The sequence below is a fragment of the Terrapene carolina genome, unplaced genomic scaffold (assembly GCF_002925995.2).
Source record: "Terrapene carolina triunguis isolate 2854851 unplaced genomic scaffold, T_m_triunguis-2.0 Scaffold88, whole genome shotgun sequence".
NCBI lineage: Eukaryota > Metazoa > Chordata > Testudines > Emydidae > Terrapene > Terrapene triunguis.
Genome location: NW_020664439.1, coordinates 23,075,567 through 23,099,166, shown reverse-complemented (window position 1 = coordinate 23,099,166; position 23,600 = coordinate 23,075,567). Strand labels below are relative to the sequence as shown.

Here is a 23,600-nt window from a genome sequence, read left to right as displayed (position 1 = left end):
AAGGCAAATGTATAGTTGCTGTGGTCTGCCTTTAGTTATTCCGTGAAACCCCATTTTCTTCAGTGGAATTGCTGGAACCCTGCTGCCCCCCACCCCCATGCTGGAATGCTGCTTCCCCTCCCCAGCTCTGCCTCTGTGGCGGGGGGGAGGGGGCGCTGGCATCTATGCTCGCCCCCTCACTAGGGTTGCCAACCCTCCAGGATTGGCCTGGAGTCTCTAGGAATTAAAGATTAATCTTTAATTAAAGATTATGTCATTTGATGAAATCTCCAGGAATTTGTCCAATCAAAATTGGCAACCTCTACGTTCCGCCATACCTCACCCCACTTTTTTTTTTTACAAAAGTGGACATTTGTCCCGTTTGCTCTTGCCAACTGATCACGTCAGCAAAAGCAAGTGGGACAAATGCCTCCTTTAGAAAAAAAAAAAGTTGGGACAGCCGCGACAGGGCTTAAAAAGGGGACTGTCCCGGCCAAAATGGGATGTATGGTCACCCTATTTCCTAATGAAAACCAAAAAAGATCTTAATCTCTTCAGGGTAGTGACTACTGTTGTCTAATTTGTTTGGAAAGTGCCCCCCACATTGTGGGAACTACTGCAGTCTAATTAATGAATAACAGTAATATCAGTGGCTCTAGTGAGTATTGTTGAGATATGTTATGCTAGTCACTGTGTCATGGTATTCCAGCAGTAACAAAAAAATTGTCATTGTAAGGCGGTCTCTCTGCATTTTCACTTTGCAATCTGAGCCCAGGAGTTGGCCAGAAATTTCCAGGCCTCAAAAGTGGGGGATGGGAGAACAAAAGGAAGCCGAATTTGACAGAGAAAACTTTGTTTCCTCATACAACTACTGAGTCGTATCCTGCCCCCGTTCTGCCCACAGAATGACCCACTGATCTGTATGGTGTCTCTGCACATGCAGTACGGATGATATGTTCGTAAGGCCCTGTGTGGTGGTTCAGCTAGCAAATTCAAACTATTTGAAGTGGAGATGTAATTAACATGCTGGGTTTTTTCAGTCATTAAAGAAGGATTCTCACAAGTGTGATTCCCTTTAATGCTGAAATGGAATAAAAAGCCCCACTGAGAATGTACTTTTCTTAATAATGACAATCAAAAATATTTTCAGTTTAATCTTTTTTACTGAACACAATAAATCCCCCACCCTGTCTGGATTAGGAAAATGACAGCAATAATTGAAGCGCGGCCATGAGTCTCCAGCACTGACAGGTGTTGGATATAAGATGTCCCTGGTAGTGCTGTGAAGCAGTGATACACACTGCTGAAGAGTGATAGGCTACATTTGATCTGGTGAGGGAGAATGTTACTAGCTAATCTGGAAACCCCCACCCAGTTCTCCCACTAGTTTTAACAGCTGCCATGGGTTGCTGTGAAATATTGCTTAATTATAGAATTTTCCTTGATCCTCTTTATCCCCTTTAGAGATTTTTGGCCCCACCCTTGCTCAAACTAACCACCTTCAGGCAAGGCATTCATGGTAGTATTATAGTGGCGCCGTTTATGCCCCTGTAGTTAGGGAACTGTTGGTGTTCCCATGCTGAGCCACGCCAGTAAATATCGTTGTTGTGGGCTAAAACCATGTTTTTTTTAATCTACTTGTGAGTTTCAAAATTTCTTTTTAAATGACTTTTTATTTTTCTATACATAGTTAAGTGGGCCCAATCCTTCTCTCACTGAAATCTTTTGGGAATTTTGCAGAGAATAGACAGGCCTTGAGAGATCATTATGTATAGCTGAGGAGAAAAACTGAAATCCAAGTTTTTCCTTAAGGAAAGAAGGGCTATTTTACACATGCAGTAACTCTTTCACCCAAAATGTCGCAAGTGGACAGACTATTACTCACATTTACTCCTATTAACTCTAAAGAAGCAAAAGCATACTTCTGAATTCACTTCACTTGTTTGTTCCAGGGGTGAGTTCGATCCCATATTTTATTGTGGATTCATTACTGTCTAATAATTACCAACAGAGATTGTTCTAAATAAATCTTGACTCCATAAAAGCTAGTGGTGTTTTGTAGAATACTGGTGTTTCCCATACCGCAATAAAAAAGCTCCCATCCCTTCAGAAAACCATACTGGATTCACAGTACATATTCAAATTACAGCACATTAAGATGGAAAATTAAAAAAACACAAAGACACCCAAACTCTCATAAGAGGAACATTTTCTGAATTGAGGCTGAAAGGCCTTCACCAGCCCCTTACACATCTTTGAACATGGTACAAATAGTAAATCATTACCATCATTCATTCAGTAATGTTTCTTCATATTCAGATGCATAGTGTCAGAAATCAAGGCTTAAGCAGAACTTAAGTAGTGCATAGGCTTGTTTTGGCTGCTTCTGCATAGAGGTGAATTTAATCAATAGGGCAAAATTGGATGTCCATGGACATACACACACAACTCCCACTGACTTCCATGGGAACTGGCTACGTGACCATAGACACAATTTAGCTTATTGTTTTTATAACTGAGGAATTACAATTGCTGTTGATTTATCATTTTATTCCAGCATTAAAAGGAATTTTCAGTTAAATGAAGTTAACCATGCTAATGTAAAACCCCCAATATTTATGTATGTTGACGCAAACCAAATTCTATAAACAATTCATTCTGCTGCTGCTATTCACTAATCTTTTTCAATAATAGCTTACTTAGAAATTACTTAAACTTAAAAATTCATGTTTCAGGAATTATTAATCCTTTTTGAAATTTGTAAAATTGTAGGAAACTCTGTCCTGAGTGTCACCAGCATTCTGATTATGTCCAAAGACTAAAAAATTTGGGTTTTCCATTCTGGACTTTCATTTTTCTCCTTCCCTCAAATGTGATTGTACAAGAACTCAGGAAATTTCTCACAGCTCTTACCAAATAGGCAGTGCCAATGATATTTCCATATAGTATAGTAGTATAATGGTAGTATAAGTAAATGAGGTGGGTTTGGGCCTTTTCATTTTATTTATTTTTATTTTCCTGCTCTGTTCCCCAGACAGCTGACAACGGAACTGGAGGGGGAAGTTTTCTTACTCACAGCGTCTTTGGCCCTTCTCTTGCTCGAAAGCCTAGAAATCATAAGGGCCACACAGAGATGTAACTGCATTTATTTAAAATTGTCAAGAAAACTTACTAACCTAGGTATGTCTTGCCCATAAGCTTGCCCATAGCTGAGCAGAAGGAAAGACAATGATGGACACTGTAGGGCACCAGCGCAGAAGTGCTTTGTCCCTAGCCTCATAGGGTCTGAAGGGAAAGGCCTGTGGTAGCAGGTTCCTTGGGAAATCATTAATCTTTACTTCCTTTATCATAGGTCTAAGACTCGAGTGGTGGGAGCAGCAGCCCTTGCAGCTGCTCCTCCATTCATTCCACTGCTGAACTGAGGCAGGATGCTGGAGCTCCTGCTACAGGCCAGACAGTATAACAGCAGCTGCTTTCACACTGCCCCTGCAGCTGCAAGACCAGTTGCATTCAGTCCATGTTTTAAGCACCCTTTCTTCCCCTAACCATATGGACTAGGAGGCCACTATTTTGAAAAAGAAAACTTAGATCCTGAAGAAGTTGAAGGCATCGGTCGTACATTCCCCCTGCCGAGCAGGATTCTGTAAGGCTAATAGAACTTACATTTACATATGGATCACTCTAGATCAGCTGCATGGCCTCTTACAATCCATCGTGAAACTGTATTAAAATAATAATAAATTTGATTTTGCACTTCTGTCTGTATCACTTTTCATCTCAATAGCTCAGTGCAGGTAAATATTATCACCATTGTACAAGTGGAGAGACTGTGGCACAAAGAAGTGAAGTGACTTGCCCAGAATCTGGAGTCCACGTATCAAAAACACAAATATATTTTTACACACTTGTTAACTTCAAGTAAAAGACCAAGCAAAAAAAGTTAGTTATTTTCAACAAAATTTTGCTTCCTTTTTGTGCCACCATATAAATCAGTTTATAAAGGAATCAACAAACAAACAAGCAAATGAACAAAAAATGCAGACGCAATTACTGATTTAAAATAACTAGCATTTGGAGTGGCTCGGAAAATCAGCTTTCAAACAGTTACCTTTAGAACCACTGCATGATTGGAAAAATAACTTTAAAAATATGTACAGCCACACAGAACCTGAAAAAGCAATTGTTAAAACGCTTAACATTTAGCATAGCTCAGTGACTGGAAAAACAGCTTCTTATAAAATGGCTTTTAATGTCAAAAACTGTTTTGCAGCTGGAAAAACAACTCTGTATGTGGAATATTTAACATATAGTACTGGAACAGGATCTCAAGGCATTTGAAAAGCTAATATCAGTACACCAATAATTAAAAAAAAAAAAAAACTTGTTGACGTGGTGTAGCAACCTATCAACAGCCTGAATAAATCAACGCTCTCACAGCTTTTTAGTAGTTAGGATAGGCTAGATTGACAAGAGCAATGCTTCTCAAAGCCGCTCCACCGCTTGTTCAGGGAAAGTCGCTGCCGGTCCGGGTCGGTTTGTTTACCTGCCGCGTCCGCAGGTTCGGCCGATCGTGCCTCCCACAAGCCGCGGTTCGCCGCTCCAGGCCAATGGGGGCTGCGGGAAGGGCAGCCAGCACATCCCTCGGCCCGCACCGCTTCCTGCAGGCCCCATTGGCCTGGAGCGGCGAACCGCGGCCAGTGGGAGCCGCGATCGGCCGAACCTGCGGGATGCGGCAGGTAAACAAACCGGCCCGGACCACCAGCGGCTTTCCCTGAACAAGCGGCGGACTGGCTTTGAGAAGCACTGGACTAGAGTATAGTCTGAAAAAGAAATGGGACATCTCTCCATCCACTGAGGATGCAGAAGGTACACTGTGCTGTTTTTCAATCTATATGAGAGGGGACCAAGGCCTAATCAACTAAGAACTGAGATTTATTCTTTTAATTATTAGCGAGATGTCTCTCCTCCCCAGTACAGCATAACTTGACGTACTCCGACTTGCTTCTTCCCTGCCTGGCCTACGTTTAGTACAATATGAGTTTATCTTGCATTAGTGTATTCAAATGAGATTTGAAAACGGATGGGGTGTTGATAAGGTAGAGATATATAGGAAGGTTCTTTTGGGTGGAAGGAGCTGCAAAAGAGGAAGTTCTCATACCCATTACTAATGGAATTGTTCAAGGAGACATAAAGAAGGCCATAAGGACATAAAGATGAGCAGAGAATAGGGGGACAGGAGTAAGATGAGAAAAGTACTGTGAAATAGACTGGAGCAAGTCCCTGGAGAGTTCTAAAAACATGGAAAGCTTTTTTGAACTGGATCTTGAAATAAATGGAAAGTCAGTGAAGTTTTTTGAAGACAGGAGTGATCTGGTGAAGGATACTGTTTTGTGTATGAAGTATTTGGAGTGATATGAAAGAAAGCTACTCCTTTTGCAAAGAAAGAGAAGATTAGAGATTGTGGTGGTCAGTGGTGGATTTTTTAAGTGGGAGGGTGTGGGCAGGAACACGTTTTTAGAGAGCTGTGAAGGTATCAGGGGCAAAAGAATTCTACAAATAAACAAATAACAATTATTGTAGGACATTAAGATGGGGACCAAATGATGGGAGAAGAAAGTGAGTCAAGAGAGGTAATTTTCTTGAGGCAATGGGTTATGTTAGAAATGTCCGGAGGTTTGTGGAGGAGAGACAAGAGAAAAGGGGAGGGGAGGGGAAGTGAAGGAGAAAGTACTTATTGGAAGGGTTTGGGGGGTGGGGCGGAGTTTGGAGAGAGATGATATCAAATATTAGCTTGAAAAAAGAAAGTAAATTTTCTGATTCATTTTCTGTGTCTTGAAATGTTTATCCAAGTAATCCCTTTCTCTTCTCCCCATTGTCTTGAAAGTTGGCTCTGTGTTCAAGCACTACACTTTTCTCGCTCACTCTCATAATTAGGACCCTACCAAATTCATGGTCCATTTTGGTCAATTTCACAGTCATAGGATTTTAAAAATCATAAGTTTCATTATTTCAGCTATTTAAATCTGAAATTTCATGGTATTGTAATTGTAGGGGTCCTGACCCAAAAAGGAGTTGTGTGTGTGTGTGGGGGGGGGGGGGTTTGTGGATGGTACTGCTACCTTTACGTCTGTGCTGCTGCTGGAGGCAGTGCTGAATTCATAGCTGAGACGCTGGAGAGAGGCGACTGCTGGTCAGGAGCCCAGCTCTGAAGGCAGAGCCACCGCCAGCATCAGTGCAGAAGTAAGGATGGCATGGTAAGGTATTGCCACCCTTACTTCTGCGCTGCTGCTGGTGGGGCATTGCCTTCAGAGCAGGGTCCCTGGCCAACAGCCGCTGCTCTCTGGCTGCCCAGCTCTGAAGGCAGCACCGAAATAAGGGTGGCAATACCATGATCCTCCTAAAATAACCTTGTGATCTTCCTGCAACTCCCTTTTGGGTCAGGATCCCCAATTTGAGAAACGCTGGTCGTCCCCCATGAAGGGGGAATAGGGTAAAGGCACACAAAAGACCAGATTTCACGGTCCGTGACACGTTTTTAATGGCAGTGAATTTGGTCGGGCCCTACTCATAATTATTTAACAATTATATTATGGTAGAGCCTACAGGCCATCCAGGCCGGAGCCCCATTGTGCTAAGTGCTGTACAAACATATTGTAAATGATAGTCCCTGACCCAAAGCTCTTACAGTCTAAAGATCAGATATAACAACTGGTTGATATAAACAGGTGGATTGGAGATAGGGAAGACAGGATAACAAAAATAAGATGTGCACATCTTATTATCTTTAAGCAAATGGGTTGTCCTGTTGCCTCCAGTGAGACTACTTGCATGCTTAAATGCTTGCTGGATTGGGGTCTAAATGTGCCAAAGATATTAATTTAACTAAAAGCCAAAATATGAATAGTGCACCAGAAAATTTTCTTTCATTTTCTAAACAAAATAATATAAAACCAATAGTAAAGGAGTGGAACATCAGAAGTATATAAATAGCAATACAGTAGTCTTAGGAAAGCAACAACAACAAAAAATCCTAAATTGGTGTAAATTTTTTAAATGTAAAAATAGTTAAAATTTGCTTCCTCCTCGCCCCTTCAGTTGTGCAGTAAAGTTTACTCCCAGGTTGAGATCTGGGATGCCACGTTTCTGTCTGGAGCAAAATTTTTACAGCTCTGTTACAAACCCCTGAAAATAAGACATCTAATAGAAACACTGACAAGGCCACTAACGACAGTAATACTTGCAGGTGCCACCATAATAAATGGATAAAGAAATCATATTATTTCTCTCTCCCTGTGACATCATATACTCCATGCCAGCTGAAATGTTGATTTGCTGTTGACATTCACTTAATAAAATTAAATATTGCTTTTTCATATGATTCGGTGAATCCTTTCCTAGCACTGTTGTTATATAATATGGTAGTTAAGTAGTGACACCTTAAAGCAAATTAGATTAGAAAAAGAAAAAGGATTGGATAGACTTTCTTCTTTTTCTTGTTAGAAATACACATGTGCATGCAAGAGCAACACAAACACAGAAAATTCTGTATAGCATTTGCTCAGCACCTGGTGAGGTGAGAGCCTTTGGACTTCCTTTTGGGTAGGGAGTGTCCAAAGAGCTTGGGGGAACAGTAGCTGCAGCAGGCCAGAACTTGTCTTGCAAAAGGAAACAACAGCTAGGAAGGTAACAATACAGGTTTCCTTCTCATCTGTATCCTAAATCAAAGTACTCTATAATAGAAGACAGTTGCTGAAATGCCGGTAAATGAGAGGACGTCACACGCATAAAAATAAACAAAACCAAACATCTCAACCTTGGGCTCAATCTTTAGAGATGGAGGCTTGCCTGGGTCTCAATCGCAGTAAAGTGCCTTTACACCACTCTGGCAATGTAAAGGACCTTAGATAGGATTGCCAGGTGTCCGGTTTTCTACCAGAACACCCAGTCGAAAAGGGATCTTGGCAGCTCCGGTCAGCACCACTAACTGGACCGTTAAAAGTCTGGTTGGCGTGGGGCTGGCAGGCTCCCTACCTGGCTCCGTGCGACTCCCCGGAAGTTACGACATGTCCCTCCGAGTCCTAGGCAGAAGCGCAGCCAGGGGGGCTCCACATGCGTTGTCCCCGCCCTGAGTGCCAGCTCCGCAGTTCTCATTGGCCAGGAACTGCAGCCAATGGGAGCTGCTGGGGCGGCGCCTGTGGATGGGGGCAGTGAGTACAGAGACGCCTGGCCATGCTTCTGCCTAGGAGTTGAAGGGACACATCATCGCTTCCGGGAGCCGCCTGAGGTCAGCGCCACCTGGAGCCCGCACCCCCTCCCACACCCCAACCCCCTGCCCCAGCTCTGAGGCCCCTCCCGCACCCTGAACCCCTTATTTATGACCCCACCCCAGAGCCCATACCCCTTGCTCACCCCAATGCCCTGTCCCAGCCCTGAACCCCCTTCTGCACCCACACCCCCTGACCCAGCTCGGAACTCCCTCCCACACTTTGAACCTCTTGGCCCCAGCCCAGAGCCACCTCCTGCACCCCAAACCCCTCATTCCTGTCCCCCCCCAGAGCCTGCACCCCCAACCAGAGCCATTACCTCCCACCCGCACCCGGGGAAGGGGCGTGACAGGGTGTGTGGCAAGGGTGTTAGGTTTTGTGCAATTAGAAAGTTGGCAACCCTAACCTTAGAGTGGGTGCAAATTTTAGAGCTGCTTGATGTCGTCAAAGCAGTATAAAAGGGGATTGTATTGTACCTGAGAATCAGGTGCAGTGTAGTTAAATGATAACTGAGACAGGTTTGGGAATAATTTATTTAACTAACAACAAGAAATAAGTTATAAATTAAACACAGTGCTGTTTAATTCTATCCTGGCTATATTCTGTCTCTGTCCCTGCAACTAGTTCCCATCTCTGAGGCCAAGTCTATACTGGGATTTTAGGAAACAAATCCCACTAGTGCTACCTCAGGTTCAGCCATACCAGTGATACCAGTGGGAACCCTACTGGACAGGTTTAACTGCTGTGGTAGAAATATCGAAAGCTGCTGGTGCCTTATCTTTATATAGGCTTCCCGTTCCCATTGTTACTGATGGGAATTTTTTCCTAAAATTCCCTAGTCAGTCCTGAGTGTGACAGAGTCTGTGAGAATTCACAAGAAGTGTGGCACTGGGGAGTGTCCTGCAGGACATTTAGGCAACTTTAAATGCTCTGCTGAAGCTTAACCCCTTATAAGACTCAAGAATCTGAACACTCTCAATATTAGCGCCTCACAGGATCAGGCCTACAGCTTAGGTTTAGACAATAACTAGGGTGAAGAACATTTAAATTAGTACTTGATTTCTGCTGGTCATATGCATATACTTTGGTCATGCAAAGCAAGAGCCTTGATTGAATGCAGGCCTTCTGAATGTGAGGTGTGTCCCACCTTGATCTTGAGAGAATATTTGGTCAGCTTGCTTCTGACATTAACAGTTACTTAAAACAATGTCACTTAGAGAGAGGGAAAATGGTGATTAAAATGTATAATTCATAACAATCTGCCAAAAGGAGCAGCTATCGCTCTAGGGAGGATGGAGCTGTTACCTTATTGCATGAAAGAGAGGTTTATTTCAGAGCACGTTGGAGGTCACTGGCTGGGCAGTAAATGGAAGCTCTTAGTGCAGATATTTGCCGTATGTCTGTTCTGTGCAAATAGATTGTTTTCTAAAATAAGCTCCTGAAACACTAACATATTGAAGGCAGTTCCATTACACTCTAACTCCCTGATGTACAGTTACTCTTTCATTACTGGATCCTTCATACTAGGGGTCATTGAACTTTTGTGCGGCTTGGATCTGGCTGTAATTTTACCAGAAATTGCAGTGTAGCTCAGTGAGTGAGATCACTAGACCACAGTGTTGTGGCCCAAGGTCAGCTTTTTAAATTAAAAAACAAAACAAAAAACTATCCATTTATATAAAACTCTGCCCACCACATGGTACAATACTAAAGCACTTGCAATTACTCTGAATTGAGAAAAGACGTCTTTCCCCCCTCTTCCTTTCTTTCAGGGAACAGAAAGGAAAAAAAAGTTGGGCAATGACTTGGCTCTGCTTACAGAGATGTAAACAGATTTCCCAATGTTTAATAATGGTTGTATAGCCGGAAGTGGATGACTGTTCTCTAGCACAATGTGAGCTGTCACCCTGTGAAGAGCAGTAAATGAGTCAGAACATGTGGGTTGTTGATGTTGATGAGTCATCAGCTTCTCGCTTGCCTTAAAGCAGATTTACTTTGATGTGGCTCAGTCACAAAATCCACTCTTTTCGTCCCCGTGACAAACCTTTGGTAAAGAAGCCCATACAATTACTATAGTGATAGCCAAATTGTAAACTTGTATTATTTTATGTGACAGCACACTTGCAAAATAATAGATTTCAGATTAGTTCATCCTCCTCCTCTCCCCTTCATCTTTTTAGATGACTAGGTTTGAATCTCATGGGGCTGGGGAAAAAAAATCCATGAAATAGAAACCAGTGAGGTCAATTTATCATTAGAGTGGGTAATGGCAAAAGGAGGACTAACAGACTTTTCATGCTACTGCTTGCTAATTTAAACTAACTGATCCCTCTTGGCAAGGCAGCAGTGGAAGTCAGGGATTAGAGCCTAACAGTTTGAAAATATGATACATGAATTAGCTCAAAATTCTAAAGAACTTTAACATTTTAAAGTGGGAAGCCCACACTCAGATAGGAAACTTGTCACAAAGCACTAGGAGTTAGAGATGGAACCGAATCATAAAAATCTTATTAAAAATAGATAAGGACTTTTGCTTTACCATGTTACAAAGATGGGACAGCCACTAAGATCCCAGAGTTCATGGGCATAGAGCTCATGTTTGAAGTCGTGAATGGTAAAGCTCCCTTTGATGTCAGGGAGAGGAGTGTTAGCCCACAGCTGAGCATTTTTGAAAATCCTACCCTTGCATTTTGTCTTTTCTGTCTACTTATATGGCCCGCATCACTGTAATATGTGAGTGCCTCACAGTAATTTAGAAATAGAAATAACTTCTATTGGTGAGAGAGACAAGCTTTTGAGTGGCTTGTCTCTCTCACCAACAGAAGTGGGTCCAATGAAAGATATTACCTCACCCACCTTGTCTCCCTAACATCCTGGGACTGACATGGCTACAATTACATTGCTGAAACAAGTCTTAACTCTTAAGCCTTGTCTACCCGAAAGAAGTTTTACGTTATAACTTAAGGTCTTAATTTAAACCAATATAGTTATATTCCAGTATAAGTGTCTGCACAGGTGCTATATCTGTATAACCATATTGGTTTAACTGGTAAAACTTTCCCACGTAAACAAGGCCTTAGAGAAGGCTCTTTGTCAAGGGGCTTTTACACATTGTCACCCAGGCTCAGACCTAATGGTGACTTTAATACTGCAAGATAAATACATACTTAGCCTTTAGCCAGTGAAGCCATAAGAATCAAATGGTATGAGCAGTTAAAGCTTTGCTGTCCGTCTTCGGAGTAGTTTGTCTTTTCCACGTAACAGAGTAAAACTGCATTGCAGTATTGTCCTCTTAGCACTGAAGGGATGATTTGTGATTTATATTGGTTTTGTCTGAAGCTTTGCCCTCTCTCTCTCTCTCTGATTTTTGTAAAAATCTTGCCTTGTGGGATTGGTAGTTCTAGAAATAAAACAGGGAGCAGCTGGGCTCATATAAACCCTCAGTAAGGGTGTTTGGAGAGTCCTTTGCATAGTGATTCTCTCCATTTTGCTTAGAAATACACAGACTTGAGCTGAAATACTTACATGAGTCTTCGTTACAAAGACATTTCACTAGTATTAGTGAAACAGTCTCCTCCTTTTTTTTTTTTTTACTTCAAGCACTGGACCAGCATCATACTTTTAAGCAATACAGTTCCACAAATAATGCTAAACTCAACCCTTAGTTACACTTGCACAGCCCTGCTGAATTCAGGTTGGCCACCAAACTAAATGCATGTTGTTATACTTTTATAATAGTGTTCTGCATAAGAGCCATGTCTCTTTCAGTGTTTGTGATTCTGTGCTGGTAATGTATCTTAATTCAGTGGTTCTCAAAGTTGATCCGCCGCTTGTTCAGGGAAAGCCCCTGGCGAGCCAGGCCGGTTTGTTTACCTGCCGCGTCCACAGGTTCAGCCGATCGCGGCTCCCACTGGCTGTGGTTCACTGCTCCAGGCCAATGGGGGCTGCAGGAAGGCCGGCCAGCACATCCATCAGCCCGCGCCGCTTCCCACAGCCCCCATTGGCCTGGGAGCTGCGATCGGCCGAACCTGCAGACATGGCAGGTAAACAAACTGGCCCGGCCTGCCAGTGGCTTTCCCTGAACAAGCGACTTTGAGAACCACTGTCTTAATTGGTTCTGATACTGGAATTTCATGCGTTGCCTGGATTCTCCTCTAAAGGAGTGTTTGAACTTTAGACTGAACACAAGGAGCTACCCAGATATTCTGCATTCGAAAGTTTGAAACCCACTCACGAAGTTCCATGTCTTGCTCATCAGCCTTTAGCATAAAAGAGATTGCTGTGAATTGAAACTTGTCAGTTCTGATAACCAACAGGTCATGGGATTGGTATAAGGCTCACCCCATGCAGCTTTTTCAGTGTCCAACCTAGACCTTTCTGGTCCAAGTAACAAGACATTGGGCCAAATTCTGATTTCAGTTACCCTGGTATAAATCCATTGATTTCAATGGAATGGGGGGATATACATGCTTTTGCAAGGGCTTAGTTTGGTCTCCAAAAGGTTAACAAAAACTATCTAGAGAGCTGTGATTTATTGTTTATTTTAAAAAACAGCATTGGATATGAGTGGAAAATGAACCATCTTCCTCTTTTCATACTTGCTGCTACCTCTCTAAATGCCATATAATTTTTTTTTTTTGCAAGATCCTTTAGAGTTGGAATCTAATTTTTAGAGTTGGTGTTAGTTTTAAACCTATACTGGTACTAATTTTCTTTTTACTAACAATAACTCTTCACATCTAGTAATGTTAAATAAACAGTGTCGGTCAATCACAGTCTTTTCCTTGAATAATGGGATAAAAACCTGTCTAGTGGGCTTAGTTAGAAGTTCCAGTAGTGATCAACAATTCCTTGATCTTGAGAATCACAATATGAACGCCATACTTCAGCCCCTATATTAGAAACTCTCTCTTCAAGTTTTTGAATGGAGTAGATATGTTTGTACACTGCTAGATCGGCACCAACATGGGCAATTCAGGGCACTTGTGGCTTTTGGCTAAGGCTATTGAGAACATTTCAAATTTACATAGAGCATTCCTGGGGAGGGGAGGGGTATGCAGCTGGATAGTTTTAGATCTGTGATCCCTACATTTTTGGATCAATTTCTCAATTCTTTGGGATGTTCAGAAGCCTTGTCACACGGCTATCATTGCTTTACTTCTCACATGTATAGTTAAGGCACAGATTATTGTTGTCCATGTAAACAGGATACAGTTTTTGAACAATACCAATATTAGTTGCAGCTACAGTTTTGTGAATAGCTGCTTTGCATGGCAATTTTCAGAACATTTTTATCATCAGTTTTTGTAAGTCTTTTTATCTGAGAAGGGTTTTATTGCAGTGACATGGCTTGTTTGATTAAATTTGTTTTACATCTTTAACTTACAGTTAGTAAAGACAAAATGTGCAGATTGTGCTGATTTTTGTGTAAGATTGCAATAATACTTTCTAAAAATGTCTTAACTTAAAAAGAAAACGATTCTTTGTTTATTTATATCAGATGTTGTTTGGTTTCTTCATGTTTTGTGCTGTTTTAATCCTGACTGTTCTAATAGCTAAGAAAAGGCACAAAGTTCACAGGAAGCAAATGGCAGAGCTGTTCCTTGTAATCCCTTGTAGGCAGGGCATCTTCAGTGGGCATATTTTAAATTGCATGAAATGGGCGGAGAATTGGCTCATGATACAAAGAGGGGGGAAAAAACCTCCTTTACAGAACTGCAACTCATTTCATCCTAATTTGGTGATCAGAAATCAAGTGCTCTGTCAGACAAATGTGACAAATGTTTCCAAAAGAACAGCTATCACTTGACTGTGGCATTTATAGTATATCACAGATAGTACTAGGATAGATGTATTAATAAAAACAAAGAGTTTCAATTCCATTGTTTTGTTAAACTAAAAAATATATTTACCTCATCCTAAAGTGCCCTAACATTGAAGCTTGGTCCCCACACGCAAGGTCTGAAATAGTCCAGGGCACTCTGCAAGGCCAGTCTATTTACCCAGGCTTTGAGAAGAGGAGGGGCATGATGAGGCCTGGTATTTATGGATGAAGTGGAGTACAGTTTGGGTTTGACTTTATTTCTTCTTGCTGATTTTCCTGTGTCGGGTGGGTAGAAATTGCTGGCTTATTTAATAGTCATGTATTGTTTATATAATGATGCTTTTAAAGTACGTACAAATTACTAAGAGCTTGGGACAGGTACCTTTGCTATACACATGAATCAAAAGAAGTAAAATAATCATATAACTTGCAAATATCATTAATATCTTCAATACTGACTCAAGTAATGCAACCCCTGTATGTGATCACTGCTTCTGGTCTGAATGAGAAAAAAGTAATCATGTTTCTTAGTCTATTAATGCCTGTTGCTTGCAGGAAATCATTGAAATGCAAGAATGCTAATACTGAAAGGAACTTTGATAAGAGAGGAGGATTTTAAAGCCGGGCATTTTAGTATTCTTGTGTGTTTTTCTTTCTGTTAAGAGCCCTTCCTATTGTACATAATTGGTAGTTGCAGTTTAAGGTTTCTGTTTTGTAGTAAGAATCACAGGCACGTTCTGACAAGTTATGGGTTACCTAATACAACTGGCTTTATAAATACTTTAACTTGTGCATCAAGTTCTTCTAAAGGAATGTATGCTTCCAGTTTATAAAGCTGTATCTGCCTTTGAAAATCACTTAGAAGGAAAATTTAATCTGGCTTAATTTTTTTATCTTGACTACATTTTAAAGGATTGTAAAATAACTTGAAAGTGAAGAATCTATTCTGACATAAGATTAATTAAGATAGTATTTCAGTAATTTCTAAAGATTATGTTTTAATACATGCTTATCCCTACTTGGGCAGTACATTTTCCCCCTATATGTTTGTTAGAAATCCCAAATGCACAACCCTGATTAAATTTAATCTTTTTACTTGAATTTAGTGTGCCAGTTCAAACAGAATGGTGGGCCTTTAAATAGAATTAACAGTTGCTATAATTACCCCTCACCCTATTTAAAAGTAAATTGGACTATCCACTAGAGAAGGGGTTCTCAAACTGGGGGTCGGGATCCCTCAGGGGGTCGCGAGGTTATTACATGTGGGGTCGCGAGCTGTCAGCCTCCACCCCAAACCCCACTTTGCCTCCAGCATTTATAATGGTGTTAAATATATTTAAAAGTGTGTTTAATTTATTAGGGGGGTCGCACTCAATGGCTTGCTGTGTGAAAGGGGTCGCCAGTAAAAAAGTTTGAGATCTACTGCACTAGAGAACATTGCCAAATTTATTTTTATAACTGCATCTTTCATACAAACCATTTATATAACACTTTAGAGTTGGAGGTAGACTTGAAAGAGATCATTTCACAGAACCGGCTACAATGATTCTTATACTGACAGAAAGGGAAAGTGAAGTAGAATACATGAAAAAAGCTGAAATGTTAATAGTGGTAAAGGCTTGCATGGAGGGCAAGATGGAAGGATGAAATAATGGGGGAAGGGAAACATGAGTGAGGTGTATTGCTATAGCCTATGATCAGCTAAGGAGAAAGTATTAAGGCGAGGCTTGAAAGGAAGTGACTCAGGTGTGTGATCTACAGTTGTGGAGACTTGGAGGGAGTAGGTTAAATGTGAAATGAAAAGTAAAAACAAACAAGCAAACAATTATCAGAGGTATAAAGACAGTCTCAAAACTACTTGTTCATTTTGTTAAGGATTTTTTCTGCTTGGGGTTTATATTATTTCTGGCAATATCCAAACCTGACTTTAGAGCTTTTGGAGGAGTGGGATGGTAACATCACAGTAGGCTGTTGTGACATTGGCAAACCAGGTGCTAGCTAATGCCATGGCCCCCTAGGCCTCACTGAACACTGACAAATACATAGCTGGAAACCAATGTGGCTCACCTATGCGTTAGTATTGTTAAAGTAGATATTAGAGTTTTAAGAATGTGTTTGGTGTTTCGATTTTAATGAAATGCTTGTAGGATGCTCCATGTATTAATCTTACATATAACACCTGTATCCCACGTTATAAGCTAATATTGTCTGTAACTAAAAAAGCGTTTGCCCTAAAGCTCTCCACAGTCAGGGGAGAAGCATTACCAACTGTGAAATACTAGCTTACCATGAGAGGTGTCACCTCCTCTCCAACAAAAGAGGACCCATAGACACCAGACAAGCCATTGTGGAACATCAGTGGACAAAAGACTTAGTTGATTGCTACCTCCACACCTATGAAGAGGAGATGTGCACAGACCCTCCCATCAGCTTGAGCTCTGGGGGAAGGGAATAAAAATCCCTGCCAAGAAGAAATTGTTATCCCTTGGACTTCAGGAGAGGGCAAGACTTCTAAGCATAAGCAAGGGATCCTCGGCTGTTTAGCTTGATTTAGTCCTAACGGACATAGAGAGCTTGCACATTACAGCAGCTTCTATTACTTTTAAAACCTAAGCCTGTAATTAATGCATGTGTGTGTTTACCTGCTTTAACCTTGTAAATAACTCTATTTCTTTTCTTAGTTAATAAATCTTTAGATAGTTTATTATAGGATTGGCTACAAGCATTGTCTTTGGTATGAAATCTCACATACAATTGACCCAGGGTAGGTGACTGGTCCTTTGGAACTGGAAGTAACCTGAATGTTGTTGTGATTTTTAGTGCAAGGGGCCATCTATCACAAAAACAAGCTTGCCTGGGTGGCAAGATAGACCAGACCAAGGGGACTGAGTGTGACTCCATGTTAAGGCTGTTACAGTGCTTGAGGAGTTCACAGCTGATACTTGGTTGGTGAAATCTAAGTATAGAACTCACACCCAGTTTGGGATTTGTGCCTTGGTTTGTAACAGTCTGTCCTGAGGTTTGCAGTCGCGTTTGTGAGCCACTCCAGATAGCTTGACAGCTGTAACCTGATTTGCAGCTCTCCCAGAGAGGAAAAGGCAACTGGAGTCTTAGGATGAGGGGTGGAGACTGTGATAAGAGGAAGGTGGTGACAATTGGTCCGGAACAGAGTCCAGTGAAGATACCAGTGATGGGTCCTGTATACAGGGCATGGGGCACCCCCCTTCCCGTAAATATGCAAAAACACACACAGATAGGTGTGTGTGTGTGTGAATTGTGAACACAGCAAATCTATAGCAGTCTGATACCAGTTTGCTGTGTTTCCAATTCATATTTAGTAACAGCGTCAGGACATTCTTCTCCACTGCTTCTGAGACATCTGCGCCGACTATGCAGTCAAGATCTGAAATGAGGCAAGCCACAAGGATTTTGAGTGGGGCTGGAGTGCTGGATTTACTACTCAAGCCCCAGACTGAAGTGACTGTAGAGCACTCTAAAGTGTTACAACAGGTTAAAGAATATTTAGATAAATTAGATCTATTCAGGTCATTGGGGCCTGATGAAATTCATCCTAGGGTAGTTAAGGAACTAGCTGAAGCAGTCTCGGAACCAAGAGCTCACAGAGGATGGGTGAGTTCCCAGAGGATTGGAGAAGGGCAAACATAGTTCCTGTCCTTAAAAACAGGAACAAAGAGTACCTAGAGAATTATAGACCAGCCTAACTTCAATACCTGGAAAGATACTGGAACAAATTATTAAACAGACAGTGTGTAAGCACCTAGAGGACAAAAGAGTTATAAGGATTAGCCAGCATGGATTTGGCAAGAACACATAATGCAAAACCAATCTAATTTCCTTCTTTGACAGGGTTATTGGCCTAGTGGGTAGGAGGTAAGCAATAGACATGATACATCTTGATTTTAGTAAGGCTTTATACACAGTCCCACATGACATTCTTGTAAGCAAACTAAGGAAGTGGTCTAGATCAAGTTACTATAAGATGGGTGCACAGGTGGGTGAATGACAATACTTAAAGAATAGTTATCAATGGTCAATCACTGTCAAACTGGGAAGGGCATATCGGTATCCTGCATGGGTCAATCCTGAGTCTGGTATTTTTCAATATTTTCATTAATGACTTGGATAATGGAATGGGGTATGGTTCTAAAATTTGCAGATGACATCAAGCTGGGAGGGGTTGCAAGCACTTTGGAGGACAGGATGAGAATTCAAAATGACCTTGACAAATCGAGAATTGGTCTGAAATTGACAAGATGAAATTAAATAAAGATACGTGCAAGTATATGTAGGAAGGAAAAATCAAATGCACAACTACAAAATGGGAAATAACTGGCTAAGTGGTTGTTCTGCTGAAAAGGATCTGGGGGTTATAGTGGATCACAAATTGAATATGAGTCAACAGTGTGATGCAGTTGCAAAAAAGGCTAATATCATTCTGGTGTGTATTAACAGGAGTGTCATGTGAAAGACACAGGAGGCAACTGTCCTGTTGGCACTGGTGAGGTCTCAGCTGGAATACTGTGTCCAATTCTGGGTGCCACATTTTAGAAAAGATGTGGATAAATTGGAGAGAGTTCAGAGGAGAGCAATAAAAATGATAAAAGGGTTAGAAAACCTGACCTACGAGGAAAGGTTAAAAAGCTGAGCATGTTTAGTCTTGAGAAAAGAAGACTGAGGGTGGACCTGATGAGTAAGGCTGCGAGTCTTTCACGGAGGTCACAGAAGTCAGGGATTCCATGACTTTCCGGAATCTCCATGACTTCCGCAGTTGCAGCCACACTGGCCACTGGTCCGGTGTCCCTAGGGCCAGCCACACCAGCCACTGCTTGGGCGGCCCCAGGCAGCTGGTCCCGGGCGCTGCCCCGGAGCAGTGGTCTAGGAGTAGAAACAGTGCCTCAGGGCCTCCTCCCCTCCCCTCCCCGCCTACAGCCGGAGAACTGGCGGCGGGACCATGGACCGCCCCACCCCAGGAGCAGCAGTGGGGCCACAGGCCACCCCCCAGGAGCAACAGTGACCACCAGAGCACCCACCCCAGAGCAGCAGCGTCTGCTGGAGTGCGCCCCCTCCCCCAGCACCTAAGTTTTAGTTAGGGGTATTTTTAGTAAGTCATGGCTGTGACTTTTTGTTTATTGCCCTTGACCTGTCCATGACTTTTACTAAAAATAGCCATGACTAAATCATAGCCTTACTGATGAGTCCTCAGGTATGTTAAGGACTGTTATAAGGAGGACTGTGATCAGTTGTTCTCCATGTCCACTGAAGTAATGAGCTTAATCTGCAGAAAAGGAGAATTAGGTTAGATATTAGGAAAACTTTTTCTAACTATCAGGGTAGTTAAGCTCTGGAATAGGCTTCCAAGGGAGGTTGTGGAATCCTCATTGTTGGGGGGGTTTAAGAGCAGGTTGAACAAACATCTTCCAGGGATGATCTAGGCTTTCTTGGTCCTATCTCAAGGGGGTTGGACTTTCAAGGTCCCTTACAGCCCTACATTTCTATGATTCTATGAAAATTGTAGTGGACCGTCAATCATTTTTGTTGATCTTCTCTGGACTTTCTTCAATTTGTCCACATCTTTCCTGAAATGTGGCGCCCAGAACTAGACTCAATACTCCAGTTGAGGCCTAATCAGCACCGAGTAGAGCGGAAGAGTTACTTATCGTGTCTTGCTTACAACACTCTTGCTAATACATCCCAGAATGATGTTTGCTTTTTTTGCAAGTATGTTACACTGTTGACTCATGTTTAGCTTGTGATCCACTGTGACCCCCCAGATCTTTTTCTGCAATTCCTAGAAGAGTTATTTCCCACTTTGTATGTGTGCAACTGATTGTTCCTTCCTAAGTGGAGTACTTTGCATTTGTCCTTATTAAATTTCATCCTATTTACTTCAGACCCATTTCTACAGTTTGTCTAGATCATTTTGAATTTTAATCCTATACTCCAAGGCACTTGCAACCCATCCCAGCTTGGTATTGTCCGCCAACTTTATAAGTGTACTCTCTATGCCATTATCTAAAATCACTGATGAAGATCTCGAACAGAACTGGAACCAGAACTGATCCCTGTGGGGCCCCACTCGGTATGCCCTTTCAGCTTGACTGTGAACCACTGATAAGTACTCTTGGGAACAGTTTTCCAACCAGTTATGCACTTACAACCTACATGGAGCTACTATGAGATATTTCCCTAGTTTGTTTATGAGAAGGTCATGTGAGACAGCATCAAAAGTCTTACTAAAATCAAGATATACCACATCTATCGCTTCCCCCCATCCACAATGCTTGTTGTCCTGTCAAAGAAATCTATTAGGTTGGTTTGACACAATTAGTTCTTGACAAATCCATGCTGACTGTTATTCGTCACCTTATTATCTTCTAGGTGTTTGGAAATTGATTCCTTAATTATTTGCTCCATTATCTTTCCGGTTAATGAAGTTAAGATGGCTGGTCTGTATTTCCCCGGGTTGTTGTTATATCCCTTTTTATAGATTGGCACTATATTTTCCCTTTTCCAGTCCTCTGGAATTTCTCCCGTCTTCTGTGACTTTTTGAAGATAACCGCTATTGGCTCAGATATCTCCTCAGTCAGTTCCTTGAGTATTCTAGGCTGTGTTTTATCAGGTCCTGGTGACCTGAAGACATCTAATTTGTCAAAGACATCATTGTGAGTGCCACCATTTGTCCAAATTCATGAAGGTGATCCATACGGAAAGGTAAGCAAAGTGGTGTCACAGCAGATAGAAGACTTGGAGGGCTGCAATTCATTCAAGAGTAAAAGTAAAGGACAGCATTATAGGTGTTTATAAATGGATTGGGGTGAATCGAGAAGGATGGATAAATGTAGGATCTGAGAAATAATTGATTCCTTTTATGGCACTATGTTCTGACAATCTGCATAGTATGCTTGAGGTTTTCCTTTTAAATTGATCTCCCTTTCTTTCCCTTTTGCAGTCATATTGAAAAAATTACGACATGGCAAGACCCTCGAAAGACCATGAATCAGCCACTGAATCATATGAACCATCATCCTGCAGCGACTTCGACACCAGTGCCGCAGAGATCAATGGCAATGTCCCAGCCAAATCTGGGTAAGTATTGCAAGTCATTTCCTAACTTAAAAAAAAAGGAGTGGAACTGGCTGTTTATTATACTAGCATTTTCCAATGTACTTTTTGCTTGAGGGCAGGTAACTGTGGACATCAGTGATCCTGTTATCAGGCCAAATAGTATAGTCCCTGTTTCCTCTGTCTATTATTTCTTTCCGTAATCTCAGGAACAAGGGAATAACAACATTGTTACTGCTTGAGATAAGGTTCTGACATTGTCAAGAGGCTTTTTGTTTTGGAACCTCCATGGCAAATCCCTTTTGTGGTATTGAGGAGGACAGAAAAATATATCACCCCAATACTTTTCCATTCAAGCGTGCTATAAAACATGCCTTCACCACCACTACATTTTATCATTCTCAAAGCTGTAGTACAAAGTTCTGGTAGACGAAATCTGCCTTGAGCCTTTCCTCTATCTGATCAAGTCCATTGCATGTATTAGATTGTTAGATTCTGCAGCAGCAGTTGCTTAAATGCTTTCAAAACAAAGCTATTCTATTTACATTGATCTATGTCAGGTGGAGGGATGTGAGAACCACTTACAAATGGAATGGATTTTAAAAGAAACAGTTTAAATACTAGATTTTCAATAATGAAATGTGAAGACATTTGCTGAATGGCTTGGGTACTTAGGTACCTGTTGAGTCAGCAAAACACTTAGGAATGTGCTTAACTTTAAGCATGTGCTTACGGTAAGTCCATGAAGATTTAAGAGGAAACTAAAAAGGAAAGAAAAACCTTCCTTATATGCTTAAGAAATAATAAGAATAATAATTAATAATTCTTTGCATTTATATTGCACCTTTCATCTGAGGATCTTAAAGTTCTTTACAAAGGTAAGTAGTATAACTTTTTTTACATATGGAGAAAATGAAACATAGAGAGGTCAGGTTACTTGCCCAAGATCAGACAGTTAGATCAAAGAGGTCTGGTTGGGAGTATAAACCAGATTTTAGTGGAGAGCTGGCCATTGAGTTTGTGTGTATATGTTCTGTGCATATGTAATTCAGCTGGGATCTCTTTTCACACATTGAAAAGACTCCAGAAATCTTTAAGTTGTCAAGAGTCACCTATGGCAGCAATACAAAAGATATACTCATTTTCATGTTTTGTTTATAAGTACCTTACTGATGACTAGCCCCTAAGGTAAATCACCCCATGCTCTCACCACTTGTTTTTTTCCTAACAACTGTCACTGCTTGGATATTTACAGTACAAAGCTGTTGTTGGTTGTGCTATGCAAGTCAGTGGACAGTAGCAGATGTGTCACGAGAATGGACATCTGAAGAAGAAACCTGAATAAACTCCAAAAGGCTAGTGAGTCACACTAAATGGTAATACCAACACTTTGCTCTGTGCATATTATTTAAAATCACAGCTGCCAATAGTTCACTCTGTGTTCATAGCAATCCTAAAATAAATGCTCAAAAGGAAAAAGATGGGACAATTTTTTCTTTTGCTCATGTCAACTCTTCAGCTGGTATTGCCACCTTTATCTTCGCCATACAGTACCAAAAAAAAGGAGGGGAAAAACCCACACATTATAATTTTTAAGACAGGATTTCCCCAAAGATTTTGGGGAAAGGCAGAGAGTCAAATCCATTAAGTAGTGATTTAAAAAACAAAACAAAACAAAAAAGTATTTTTAAATTAAAGGTTGTGTGTGGGGGGTCTTAATGAGGATTCAAGAGATTAAAAATAAAAGCCAGGTAGGGCACCACCCATTGGTTTAGTTGGGGATTTCTCCTTGAAGGGATTTGGATGCCATAATATAGTGAAAGGAAAATACTTTGGGTCAAGTTCATCCCTGGGACATCTCCACTGACTTCACCTTCAACTACTCCATACACTTCATTCAACCTCCCACCCCCACATAATTTGGAGCAATATTTTCTGTGTTTGTACAGGGTCTAGAACAATAGGATCCTAGTCTGTTATTAGGTCTAGACACTACTACGATAGAAGTAAAAAATTAATTTCCACAGTGTCAACATTAATGTAATCGATTTGGTGATTTCTTCAACACAAATTACAGGGGTTTTTCTGGGCCTAGCTACTTCTTTGTGAGATGGTACAGCAAGTCCTTGGGAGTTTTGGCTGCACGGTAGGATAACTCTTTTCTTTCATCAGCTCTGTATCAGGTTCTGTATCAGGATTTCTGGTTTTACAATCCAAGTACTGATCTAGATAGACCACTGAAATGTATGTGTTAAAACCCTAAAAAAGAAAACTGTATTAACTTACTAAATAAAAACAGGAACAGCATTTTATTTAAAAACAAAACCAAATAATTCAGTTTAGTCTAATTCAGGGGTAGGCAACCTATGGCATGTGTGCCGAAGGCGGCACGCGAGCTGATTTTCAGTGGCACTCACACTGCCCGGGTCCTGGCCACCGGTCCGGGGGG

At 41.3% G+C, this 23,600-nt stretch overlaps 1 protein-coding gene across 1 annotated transcript in view; it reads left to right on the top strand.

The window, feature by feature from the left end:
- WWTR1 (WW domain containing transcription regulator 1) overlaps positions 1 to 23,600 on the top strand; it is a 121,747-nt gene that overhangs the window by 48,845 nt on the left and 49,302 nt on the right. Inside the window, exon 2 of the mRNA XM_024208591.3 lies at positions 21,039 to 21,175. Within this exon, the coding sequence (XP_024064359.1) occupies positions 21,039 to 21,175 (137 nt within the window). The remainder of the gene's footprint in view (positions 1 to 21,038; positions 21,176 to 23,600) is intronic.